The sequence below is a fragment of the Siniperca chuatsi genome, linkage group LG16, assembly GCF_020085105.1.
Source record: "Siniperca chuatsi isolate FFG_IHB_CAS linkage group LG16, ASM2008510v1, whole genome shotgun sequence".
Taxonomy (NCBI): Eukaryota; Metazoa; Chordata; class Actinopteri; order Centrarchiformes; family Sinipercidae; genus Siniperca; species Siniperca chuatsi.
In genome coordinates, this window is record NC_058057.1 from 10,429,349 (window position 1) to 10,443,471 (window position 14,123).

The following is a 14,123-nucleotide window of genomic DNA, read 5'->3' on the forward strand; positions in this document are numbered from 1 at the left end:
CACACACACACACACACACAAAGTCACACACTGCTGGAGGGGCCACAGAAACCTCAGTTGACACTCAACAGTCAGTGAGCAGAGTGGAGCACAAATGTGGATCAATTGAAACGAGCGAAATGGGAATTTCAGAGAATTTCAGTAGTGATTAGTGGTTGGTCTCGCCATTCAGCTTTTCCACTCCCTCCTCTCCTCACTCATTCCTCAGTCCTGCAGCTCTCCTCACTCAAGTAGTTCTGAAATTGTTCATAAATTTGTGTAGTAACATGTAGCCCACAAGTTGGCATGCTACATTAGACTTCAGTTGATCTGAGTCAAAGAATTGTGAAAGCCAGTGAAATCAGACACACAGAGGTTCTCCATCCTTGTTAAGGTAAGTACATGTTTACTTAGCGATCACTATCCCCTCTTAAACCACCTTGCTGTTTAATAACTAAATGAAATGGAAAAACAGATGCAGACGATAGTCACATTGATTTCACTGCCATATGTGCTGTTTGCTCAGAGAACAGAGGTCTTCTGGGTGTTATAAAAACACGGTATTCCTTGCTAAGCTAAGAGCTCTCACTGAATTAAAGACTACTTTTATCCAGTGTAAACAGTACCATTTTTATGGTATTGCTCTGTGTCTCATGGAATGAGCAGCGTGTGACTGATGTGTGCAGCATGTAAGTATGGGCAAACGTGAACCCTTCTGCTAACTGGATTCTAGCTGATAGGGCAGAGTTTAATCTAATTCATGGTAATGCAATTGAACAAACCTGCCACCATCAGAAAGTTGTAGTCTGTCTACAATCTTGAATCAGTGTCACCTCAGAAGGGAAGCCTTGCTTGTTTGCTTCCAGAATACTGTGCATGTGTCTGTCATGTTTTTTCTGTGTATCCTGGTTGGCGGTTGTCTTGCCGGAGGTCATAACATAGACTGTTTAACTAAACCAGTTGACCTGAGGTGTGTTTTTCTTTCCATCTCGCTTTTCCTCTTAGTGTGAATACTGGAAACCTGCCACAATATCATGAACGCCAGTTCAGTTCAATACAAAAACACCACAAACTATGTCCTATGACCTTTTTTGACATATTTTAGCTAACATTAAAAGGGCTGTTGTAGAAGTGGGATGTTACTGTGTCCAGCCTCTGTTGTTCTGACAGACAGTCACATACACAGTATAGTAGAGTACAACATGGCTACTGAAGTGTCACCTAAACATGAACCTCTCAGTGTCATGTGCTGTCTATGGGAGTTGGCTCCCTCTGGCCTCAGGGTTTCTCCTCATTTCCTCTGCTTTGCTCTCATCCTAGCCTCCCCGCCTGCCGATTCTGCTCAGTGCAGGAACCATGCCGGTGTGTGTACTGTATGTGCACACTCTAGGGGCTCTGTTTTCTCAGCAGGGACTGGTGCAAGCACAGTAGCAATAAGATATGTTGGCATTTTTCAGACTTTTAAATGAGCTTTGTCTTTGGTATTTATGTGTCGTGCAGCAAATGTGTTGAGGTGTAATGACATGGTTCCATGCAGATGAGGCAGTGCAAGGTAAGGTTCTCATATCTTGGTGGAAACTGGTTCTGACCAGTGGTTCTGTGGTTACCCTTATTAAATTATGTGCACCATATACATCAGGCTTCTGTATATAACCACACAGACATTTGTGTTTCTGCACACATCAGACTGGTCAGGTATAACTTTATGCGTGACATCCATAGACATGCAGTTCATTGAACAATCCTGAGATAATTAAAGGTTCACTCCCTTCTTAATCTCGTTCTCATGCTCTCTCCAAACCTCGCTCTGTCTCCCTCTTTCTCTCCTCAGCCAAAAACAACGGGAGTAGGGAGCAGCGACTTGCGTCATAGCTTTTCTTTCCAACTTGTCTGCCAGAGTCAATTTTAATTGCATTATTATGTGATGCAGCAGAATTATTAATATACTTGTTTTATTTCAGTTTGATTGTAATTTTAGAAAAAAAATAATTCTAGATAAGCATGTTAAGAGAATTATTATGGAAATTGTCAGTTGATGCAATCATAAATATCTTAAACATCTTAAACTACTGGTTCACTCACAGTTTTAGTAGCAATAGAGTTATTATCCCATGTGAAATTAAATGCCACCTTATTAATCACTTAAGTAAATGAAACTAAATGCAACCAGCAAAATGAAACATTTTTTAAAATGATCAATTACGGTATACTTTTACTGAAGCACACAACAGAGAGTTATTATGCAGATTTTTGTATTGATAAATGAAAAGATGGCCTTGCACATTAGGCGCAGGAATGAATGACATGCCAGCACTTTCAATATTCAACTTTGCCAGCAAATTTGTAATGCCACTTGTGTGCAACATATTGTAGACACACATGCAATTTGTTGGAGACTCATCAAGTGCCACGGAAGCATTGTTAGAATAAGTGGCCCCAGTGGGATTTGACCTCTAATCCTTGCAGTGTTGGTGTTTTGCTCTGTGCATTGAGGTAAACAACCTGTTTGTGTCGACTGGCAAGGCTAGCAGAGGGAAGTAATGCGAGGAAAATGAGTGTTATCTGTCGGGAGCTAAATATGATCTTCAGAGGAATATGGTGCATTGAAGAAAATCTGAGTAGTCAATACACTACATAGTCAGCGCATGACAAGTCATCACTGTGCCAAAATTCTGTATTATTTGCTTTATTTGATTAAAATTTCTGCTGGCAAAAGATACATTTACCATTTAAAATTGTTTTGTTCTAGGAAAAAACATACATTCGTGATTAACTCGTCACAAAATCTAGCAGCAGAATTAACAAACTAGTCATAATGTGTTGCTAGATTAGGATTTTAAACTTAATGATTAATTGAGAGCATTGGTTTAAGCCATGCCTTTTCACCATTCTTTGGAGAGGAGGACAGACTGCTATTTTGTGTTAACTGTCTTAGGTGATTGTGGGAGCTGCTACTAAACAAACATAGGAAGTTTCACATCTTTTTTAACAGTTCTTTTGGGAATGAAGAAAATTGCTTTTAGTGGCAGTGGATTTGTTTTGGGTAGCAGAGAGTCAGTGTAGGTAAGTTGGTAGATATGTGTGTCCTAAGATGGCTTCAGCCTCAAGGGCTGCTCTGACCCTAATAGTGAGAGAGGAAGATTAAGAAACAGTGTAGGGGGTCCACACAGGAAATGCTCAATGTCCATATCTTTCTGTGCCTTCTAGCAGGCATGCATAGGGATGAAGTTTGTAATGAAAAAGCAATATGCTTTTAGTATTTTCAGTTGCATCTCTGTATTATACTTCACTAACAAAAGCACTTCTATCTAGACTCATGTTGTTATCATTTTTCAGTAGTTTGCAGCGTCCTGTATGTAGAAAAACAGGAGCGGTGTGTTACGTGCCTTCACATCCACACTCTTAGTTGCAAGACAAGGCAAATATCCTAGACAAACTGATAAGAGGACATGATGACACTTTGTCATATGTACAGTTTAGATTAGAAACCCGGATGCAGCAGTGAGAGAGTAATGTGATTGTACTGTATGTACATGTGCAATAAAACAGACTTGTAAAGAGGCCAAGCAAGGGGGAAAATAAAGACCATGCTACTGTTGTGCCAGATATTAGTGTAACAGCATGTTTGACTTGCACACATACACTTTATTGCTCCTCTTTGTTTTTTTCTAAAACTAACCCAGCCATGTTGGTGTGGAGCAGTAGTACAGTGTAACAACATTGAAAAATATGATGCTACATTTCTGTGTGTGCAGAGTCTGTAGAGGTTGGCCAGTGATTAAACAAACCTACTTCTCTTGACACCTCTGAGTTTCTTGAATCTGAGGCAAGTGAAAATAATATAATAAGGCAGTATGCGCATGTATCATTGCTTATCTATATTGTGTTTCAATGATGAACAACTTAAAAACACTGTTAGAAAGTCCTGTTTGAAGTGTGCAGGCTGCTTATCAGATTAGGAAGAGCAAAGTCATTCAGAATACAGCAGGTTGTAGAAGAACATTGTTCAACACATTTTGGATGGAAAAATGACCAGCACATTGAAAATAAGTTATCACTTTATGTTACCTGTTATCATTTGTCAGGTTTAGGTTTCTCTGTACTCTTAAAAAATCAAAGCCACTGGAACATGATGGATAATTAGAATGCTGTATTGGACTTTAGTTCTTGTGTCAAATCATGAATTTCAGTGCAGAGTTAGGTCATCTGTTTGTGTCAACATCATATATATTTATTTGATGTTGTGTAAATCATCTGCTCAATCAGTAATTAGATTCTTTAAGCAGTGATTAAATGATGAGCTCTGTCAAGCTGTGGGAGGAAGGTAAAGTGATTCTGCAGTAAATGACATTCTGTTTAAGTTGGTGTACTCGTGTGTGCCCATAGGTAAATTGTGTTCCCAGCAGTAATGGAGATATATTAAATGAATGCTTTTTTTTTTTTTTGTTACCGTGTGTCCTTTGAATGCTTTGTATTTATCTAGCTCGCCCTGTTCTGGGTGAGAAGGTACAATGCCACTGTTCAGTAGTAGGAGAGAGTAGGTGTTGTTAAACCATTAGCTTAGCTGTGGTTTAAGGGTTAAATGATGGGTTTAAACCTGTGTTGTCCTGGTCAAAGTCACATGATCACTTAAACCCCATTGCCGTGCAGAAGCTGCGGTTTAAACTGCACCTGTTCTTTAGTCTGAACCCGGATAATGTGCCCTGTAGAAATCACCTGTAGAGGTTGCTGTATCGTAGGTTTAAATTAAAAAATGAAAGCTGCTGCAGACGTGATTTAAGGGAGGTTTGAGGTCATTAAGTTCAGTATAAGGACAGATTTATACAGCTCAGATCATTTTATGAATTTCTAAAATTTCAGATCTTTTACCATGTATGTTCTTATAAAGGCAACACTAAAATCAAGTGTCAAACTTGTATAGTTATGCAATTACAACTAAAGGGGTCACATCTTCCTCAGTTCTGTTTTGATGCCAGAAAAAGGGTTAGTGATTATCTGACAAACGTAGCAACCGGTTGTCGATTAATGCACCACAACACGTCCAGTGCCTGCAAGGAGGACATGTAGTCGGTTTGCCAGTAATGTGGAAGTCACAGAAACAAATAATCATAGATGTATTTTCAGACCAATTCCCACCACAGTTTCAGTGTAAGCTAATACTGTGTATGTGACATATTATTGATACTGCAGTAGCTTGAAAGGAAACACAGGGGCAAATGTACTACGATATGACCTACATTTGATTGAAATATAGAACAATATTACAAACCCGATTCCAAAAAAGTTGGGACACTGTACAAATTGTGAATAAAAAAGGAATGCAATAATTTACAAATCTCATAAACTTATATTTTATTCACAATAGAATATAGATAACGTATCAAATGTTGAAAGTGAGACATTTTGAAATGTCATGCCAAATATTGGCTCATTTTGGATTTCATGAGAGCTACACATTCCAAAAAAGTTGGGACAGGTAGCAATAAGAGGCCGGAAAAGTTAAATGTACATATAAGGAACAGCTGGAGGACCAATTTGCAACTTATTAGGTCAATTGGCAACATGATTGGGTATAAAAAGAGCCTCTCAGAGTGGCAGTGTCTCTCAGAAGTCAAGATGGGCAGAGGATCACCAATTCCCCTAATGCTGCGTGCGAAACATAGTGGAGCAATATCAGAAAGGAGTTTCTCAGAGAAAAATTGCAAAGAGTTTGAAGTTATCATCATCTACAGTGCATAATATCATCCAAAGATTCAGAGAATCTGGAACAATCTCTGTGCGTAAGGGTCAAGGCCGGAAAACCATACTGGATGCCCGTGATCTTCGGGTCCTTAGACGGCACTGCATCACATACAGGAATGCTACTGTAATGTAAATCACAACATGGGCTCAGGAATACTTCCAGAAAACATTGTCGGTGAACACAATCCACCGTGCCATTCGGCGTTGACGGCTAAAACTGTATAGGTCAAAAAAGAAGCCATATCTAAACATGATCCAGAAGCGCAGGCGTTTTCTCTGGGCCAAGGCTCATTTGAAATGGGCTGTGGCAAAGTGGAAAACTGTTCTGTGGTCAAACAAATCAAAATTTGAAGTTCTTTTTGGAAAACTGGGACGCCATGTCATCCGGACTAAAGAGGACAAGGACAACCCAAGTTGTTAGCAGCGCTCAGTTCAGAAGCCTGCATCTCTGATGGTATGGAGTTGCATGAGTGCGTGTGGAATGGGCAGCTTACACATCTGGAAAGGCACCATCAATGCTGAAAGGTATATCCAAGTTCTAGAACAACATATGCTCCCATCCAGACGTCGTCTCTTTGAGGGAAGACCTTGCATTTTCCAACATGACAATGCCAGGCCACATACTGCATCAATTACATCATGGCTGCGTAGAAGAAGGGTCCTGGTACTTAAATGGCCAGCCTGCAGTCCAGATCTTTCACCCTTAGAAAACATTTGGCACATCATAAAGAGGAAGATGTGACAAAGAAGACCTAAGACAGTTGAGCAACTAGAAGCCTGTATTAGACAAGAATGGGACAACATTCCTATTCCTAAACTTGAGCAACTTGTCTCCTCAGTCCCCAGACATTTGCAGACTGTTATAAAAAGAAGAGGGGATGCCACACAGTGGTAAACATGGCCTTGTCCCAACTTTTTTGAGATATGTTGATGCCATGAAATTTAAAATCAAATTATTTTTCCCTTAAAATGATACATTTTCTAGTTTAAACATGTGATGTGTCATCTATGTTGTATTCTGAATAAAATATTGAAATTTGAAACTTCCATATCATTGCATTCTGTTTTTATTCACAATTTGTACAGTGTCCCAACTTTTTTGGAATCGGGTTTGTATTTTATGGTACTGATCAACTATTACAAGTGCATGTAGACATGTTCGGTCAAGACAAGGTTCTTAGATAGGAAAAAAACGTAATCACTTAATGCGTTTCATTGATGGAACTAAATTTACTATCAATTTTGCATTGAGTGATCAGATCACAGCCAAGGGTGACAATGTCAATAATTTGCACTCAACATAACTCTTGGTGTGATCGTATTTAATTGTACAACGGTGTGGAAATGTGAAACAGTGGAACCATTTCAGAACCCAACGCAGATCACAATGACACCAGTAACAGCGCAGCAAAACAGCATAAGTGCCCCAGTGCATGCTGGGAAGCCATCAGACACACCGACTCCCAGTACGCTGCATGATGTTGAGTTTCTGTGACAAACCTGCAGTTATCTGCAGTCCACCCACCCATGAGCCAGAGTAAATGTAAATTTTCTGTGTGTGTGTGGGGGGGCTTAAACCCATCGTCTTTCTTCTAATCCACACATCCTCTTCATGACTGAAGTAGGTTTACAATCTGATAGCAATTAGAGATGATACCTGCCACCTGGCTTCACCTGCTCATTAGTGTCATTGAAACAGTAAGTGGGCTCAGCATTTGGTAAACCAGGAACTGTTGTCCCTTAGAGAGGACAAAAACATTATTAGTCCAAGGTGATAATAGACAGAAAAAGAAGGCTATGTTTGAAAAACATGCACAAATAAAGGATGTCAAACTAGCTCATGGGTGTAGTATTGTATTATGAAGTGATGCTTATGAGTTAATGTTCTGATTTGCAAACTGACAGAGATGCTAGCCTATGGTGATGTATGTTTGTTTATCTTAAGATGCCCCTTAGCAAAGCACTTCAAGGTACATTTGACGTTTTGGGAAAGCTACTTTTTTCATACCCACAGTCAGATGAGAAAACACATTTTTTGTTTACACGCTGTTCACTACAGAGGTCCAGGAGATGTATAGTGGAGCAAAACACAAAGGCAAGGTGGGGAAAACATAAGTGGAAAAAATACACCTAAGAAGTCTCAAGTTGTGTTCAGTGCACACTTGCCTTTGATTGCCTTTGGTTTTCTTCTGTTATGTTGTATAATATTTTAACTGCCTGTTGTTGATCTGCCAGGTTATACAGTTTTGGTCCTGAAAGATAACAAAGACACAACATGCAGTGTACTAAAGTAAAGCAAATAATAGTCGGTCCAATCTAAATCCAACTTCGACTGTAACTTTAGGATTTTCAGGCCATACATGGTCAAACACAGAGCACCTGGGCAATCACTGTCAATTTGCACGATGAAGGCCATCATATACGTAACATTTATCTTATGCTCTAACGCCAACCAGCTGTTCTAGATAAAGTCTGACACTGAGCAAAGAAACAATGTTTTTCCTGCGTCTGAGACTACAAAAGGAGACAACTGCAGGGAAATTATGTTTAACTGGAATTTGAATACTTTTAATACTTTTTGTAAGGCATTGATGCAGTAGTTTTCTTTTTTTTTTTTAAATCAGCTGATAGACTGGCCAAACCTGTCCCAGTTGTTATGAATCAGGGTTCAGTGGAACCCTTTGCCTAATAGACTAGTGACTCTTGAGTATATAATCAATTTACAGTATTACACAAACATACTGTAGTGTTCTGGCTACCATCCTAGTCAAGGCCACATTCAAGGTAAGAGAACAATCAGTAACGGACATGATATGGTCTTGATTTATTATTATATGGTAATAAAGTAAGTTTTATTGTAAAATGCTGGTTTATTTGAAAACTCCTGTGAACCTCTTGTGAATCCAGATCATTTTGAGATATTGCAGAGATGTAGTACTTGTATAAACCTTTGGAGATCCTCATTTCCCATAACTGAATATCTTTTTAGCAGTATTATCCAAAATGTTGGCTCAAATTTTAAATGCATGCATGATGATGGTAACACCAAAAACATCAGGTGATGATTTGTGCGGTAAGATCAAAAAAGGCTGTTTTCTCTCTCAGTTTCTTGTGGTTTCACTTAGTTACTTAAAATGTGTTATTTTTAATGTAGGAGCCCTTTTACTTAATGCCTTTTGTGGATTATGCATTAAAGGAGAGCTTCGGTTATTGTCCCAGCCACGTCAGATGTGCCTCACTGTGAGTGCTGTTCACTTGTGTCCGTTTGAGTGTGTCCCCAGTCAACCCTTCCACCACTGGCTGACTGATGTAGCTGTAGCCTAATTTTAGTTTATGAGGTGTGGGACCGCTGGGTGCTACCCTAGCTGCCATTTTAGATGAGGAGGCTGGGAACAGCGTGCCCACGGGGCTCCTATCTATCGCAATTATCCTATTGTCAGGGGTTGGACAGGGGGCTCGGACCTCACTCGCTTTCTTCTGCTTCCCTCGGCTCCTCACGTGCACACTCACACGTCCAGGAGCTCAGAGGCCTGATGTGGGCGCTGGCATGGCCTTACGGAACCTCAGCAGGCCGCGCTGCTATTGGACAGATTTCATCCCACTGAGGAAAATGTTATCTAATGCATACTGTTCAGAGTGGCAAGATCTAGGCTAACATCAGACAGGACAGCACAACCCAATTAGTCCAAATTACATGCGATTTGTCCTATCTGAATTATTTTGAATCCGATTTAGGAATACATAACATTTCTATCAGATTTGGTTTAGTCTTATTAAATAATCTAGACAGGGTGCAGCCTATTTACACTAGCCTTCTCTCTGTGGGTTGTGTTACTGGCGCCCTGCCTGGTCCCAGTTCTTCATCTCTACAGGAAGTGTGCATCTGTGTTTTCATTCCCCTGACAGGATGTGTGTGTCTGTGTTATGGTCCCCTGGTAGGACACCACAGATGGTTGGGGGCTGGGTTTGATTAAGTTGGCTCCTTTTCCCGTCCATCACTGGGTGTATTGACCTGGCCTGGCTGTTACATCTCCTGTAGCACTGTGACGTATAGCAGACTAGACCTTTGGGTCAGGATCCACAATGAGCTGAGCAAATAAAAGGAGTAGTAGTATGTGTTCTCATTTTCTGGTGGATCCGCCCTCTGTATCGAGAGTAATTGTATCTTTTTAATGAACCTGCACATGGGGGTGAGATTAGCTCTTATTAGCTGCTGTATAATTGTGCAGCCTTTCTGAATCACTCTGTATTTTCATGACAGCCTACAGACATCTCAAAAGCCTTCCTTCATCTGCATTTGTCATGCCGGGGGTGGACTGTGGCCCACCCAGCTAGTTTTCTGTAGCTGCTGTTGATGTTGTCTCTAATCTGTGTTCCCCACATCAAAAACAGACCCCCCACCCCCCCAGCCTCTCCAGCCAGCCTCTGTCACACACAGCTGTTTCACTCGTCCATCTCGCCCTGACCACCACTGTTCTGTTTTATCTCTACGCTTCTCATGTCACTCTCCTCGTCTCTCATCTCTCTATTCCATTGTTCTGTCTGTCTTCATACCTCTCACTGGCTTTATATCTTACTTTTAGTTCACTGCTTTTATTTTCTCTTGCTTCTCCCTTATTTGTCTCTTTGCCCATTCATTTTCTCTTTGCCTTTATCTCTTTCTCTCCTCCCATCTCTAACACTTACTCTCTGTTTGTCCCCTATTTCTTTTCCTTTCTGTATCACCCCTCCTCTATCTCCCTCTTTGTCATCTCACCCAGCAACATCCAGTTTCCCTCTGTTTATCCCTGGGAGGAAAATGGATGGTTTCTGCATGAAATGTGAGACTTCAGTTTCCACACTAACTGACTAACAGCAGGGTGCTTACACACACACACACACACACACACACACACACACACACACACACACACACACACACACACTCATGCAGGTGGATATTTTCACCAATAAAACTTGTGGTGAAGAGGTTAAAATAAATCACACCTTCAGTACACCTTTGGAGTATTTTTAGAGAATAAATTGCAGCCATGCCAATTGGAAAGAATATGATTGTTTTGTTTATATGTTATATGTAATTTTCTGTATATTAGACAATGTATATACAGTCTGTAATTATTATAAAGGGATCTTAGCCCTATAGGCTGAAACACCTCCTAATCCAATTCAAATCACACCTCAGAGTATTCCCATAATGACTTAAAACCAGCTGAGCTCTTAGACTATACATAGTATGTCACGTTATCAAGTGCTCTTCTCCCTCTCAGTTTTGCCTGACACATTTGAGGCTGACGTAAAGAGAGCCTATATTTGGGTGGTGTCATCAACAATATTACAGTTTCCTGTCAGGACCCCCTCCCCTCCCTGAGCTGGATATCTTACGTGATGCTACACGTGCAGGTGTGTCACATGAATCAAGCCTGACTTGCTTGAAGAGGAGTACAGTGCACGCCCAGACTGTTTGAGGCCAAGTGCGAGATAAAAGTAGACTTCATGGAAAATTCCACCCTCAGATGCTCTTTAACTGTTAGATATGCTCAGATATGTGTTGTTCAGTCCCACCCAGGGGTTATCCTGTGATGATGTGGTGCACCCATGTTCCCTCAACCTGCCTTGTCTACTTATACTTCACTACTTATACTGTACATACTGCAGCTCCATTGCATTCTGGCGTGGTGAGGCTACTGGTGGAGATTCTGGTATCTCTGCATCTTTCACAGTGAATTGCTCCCATTGTAACTATGTAGTAGTAATGATGTCTTATTGCACGTCACATTGACAAAATTTTGCTAGCCGTGAGCATTTTGAAACATTTTAAAATAGTCCTAGAATTGCAAGGCTCTGCAATGCCTGTCTTGTTGGATAAAACATTGCACTGAAATACTGTGAGGCTGAATAAGGTATGTGTTTAGAGAGGTTGTGGCGGATAGTTGTGCTGAGATATAAGATATTTGTTAAAACTTGTTACTCAAGTGATTGCAATTCGGTGCCATGCAAAATCAGATTTTATGACTGCAGTGATTGATTTGTTTCTACTTTTCTTATTTCCATTAATGTCATTGTGTGCCAGTCCAAGGCTTTATCTTGTCATTTAATAGCTCATGTTTAAAATCACTACCTAATGCAAAAGCCCACAGCTCTGTGTCTGGGGAGGTTAATGTTGTAGATCTGGAAAGATTCAACTAGAAATAACACAAGTTGATTTCAGACATATATGTGTACTACAGATTTTTTTGAGCTGAAATGTGGGATACAGTATGTCTAAGGAAGAGACCTTATTCGTTGTATTGAATTTTGTATTTCCGAGGAATATACAGCTGATGGCCAGACTCAGAGTTTTCAGCTTTTTTCATCACGTTAACCAAGGCAAGAAATTACTTCAGACAAATCCTCTGTATGAGACGAGTGTAAGCATAAACTGCTGCCCAGGAAAGATTCAATGGACTGAGCATAATATGCCATATATGTTATATTTGACATTCAGGAAATCTCATCTATTCTAGAACTTTATAAAATAGAACACTCCGAGGAATAAAATAGAGCAAAAAGTGAAATCAGTGCATGTCTAAAATGTAAAATAAATTCATAATGATAAATGATTAATTGGCTACATTTTTAAATACTTTGCTCTTTTTCTGTTCATCATTTAACTGTTAAGCTCTTTTTTGTGCTTTGCTTACTGTAGTGCAACTAATGCATTCAATTATAACATCAGCTATGCCATTTCCTTTAATAACACTGTCAGAAGACCCACATTCATTTAATTGTGCTTTTTTAGTTGTATGTTAGGCCTAGTAGATGTCTGCATCTTTTTTAGTTGTACATACATCTACATTGCTGTAGATGCAGACATCAGTTGTTAAACACTGCGCTCTGTTGGGTCTTTCATTGGCTGAAGGGGATTTGAAGTTTGGCCTTTCTGTGTGCAACTGCAGAACGTTTTTACTGTCTTCCCTGGTCTGTTTGTTGTCACCCAAACGTTAATACAGTGGATCTCATTGAAAGCCCACATAAAACTTTTACAATGCTCTGACCTCTTTATTAGTATTCATTCTCCTTAGTGAAAACAAGACCATTTATTTATTATTTGTGATTCAGTATTTGTCATGAAAACATTTAAAGGGCTGTCAAATTCTCTATTCTGGAGATTTTGGTCCAGTGGCTGGGATGTGCACACTTAATCTTCTCTCTCAAACATCCAACTTATGTGTTTAACCTAAAAATAACCCTAAAAATCCATCCTGCATATCAGAACTTGTTTATTGGCAAATGGTTTCACATGTAGTTATTTTATTTCTCAGGAGAGGATATTTTTGGTTGAGCCCCTGGAGGGCCAGGTACAGTGAATTCCGCATGTCTTTGTGACTACAGGAAAGAAGAAGACAGATATTGTGTGTGTTTATGTAGCATGCATTTTGTCTTTGAAACCTCCATGGGCCTTTACACCTGATTGTTTTGTCATTTTCTCTTTTGGTCTGTCTCTCTCTCTCTCTCTCTCTGTTTTTGTATCTGTCTTTCTCTCCTCTGTTTGTGTCTCAGGTTTGTGAGCAGCAGCCATGACGAAGTCCTACGAGTTCAACTGGCAGAAGCACCTGCCTGAGTTCATGCAGGATGGCACCTCCTTTGACAGGTTTGATGAGGTAAAAATTATGCATTTCTTGGATGCTTATGAGGTTTCTACAATGCGTTATAAATACATAACAGCTCTGAATGTAAAAATAAACAGCCTCTTAACCTGTTTATGCCAGATTCATGATGCATTACTGTGCATCAAGACATTTCCTGATGAAGTGAAGATTTAAGTTGAATATCCTCGATGAGCATATGAAGGCTTAGCCTGTGTCGCAAGCTGTATGAGTTTGTCAATAACCTTGTTGATACTGACATAGGTTATTTGCTCTGTCCTATTATCATCCTTCACCCTTAATGACTGTCCCCCGGTCAGTCATTAGAGTGAGCGCGCGCACACACACACATATAGTAGCAGAGGCGTATCCTTTATAACCTGATACGTCATTGTTGTAGTCAGAGCTCAAGCTGTAGGCAGGCCACATTGATCAGCCTCATTAAGAAGCTTCGGCATGGTGACTGCTTGTCTGCAACACGTCCACTGAGAGTCTTAACCAGCACTCTGAAAAGATTATCTGTGTGTGATCTCAATGAGTGAATGTGTTCTTTGTTGTTACATAGACCATTAATCATTTCCTTCACTGGTATAGTGATTTATTATAGGTGCGAGTAGAGTTGAGTATGATTGACTTCAGTAGAAAATGTGGAGAAATATAGCTTTGGAGAGCAAGAAGTGTATAAGACCTGAGATGTGAGATCCTGAAGTGCTCACATTTCCGCTGCTATAAAAAATATAAATGAGCTAAGAAATATAAATGTTATTTGAAAAAAGC

General features: G+C 40.0%; 1 protein-coding gene across 8 annotated transcripts in view; it reads left to right on the forward strand.

Annotated features, from left to right (window-relative positions):
- Positions 1 to 14,123, forward strand: part of LOC122863604 (1-phosphatidylinositol 4,5-bisphosphate phosphodiesterase beta-4-like) — a 70,507-nt gene that overhangs the window by 23,535 nt on the left and 32,849 nt on the right. For all 8 annotated transcript variants that reach the window (XM_044170233.1, XM_044170232.1, XM_044170225.1 and 5 more), the window contains one exon: positions 13,261 to 13,361. In XM_044170233.1, coding sequence (XP_044026168.1) covers positions 13,278 to 13,361 — 84 coding nt within the window. In that variant the 5' untranslated portion in view covers positions 13,261 to 13,277. The remainder of the gene's footprint in view (positions 1 to 13,260; positions 13,362 to 14,123) is intronic.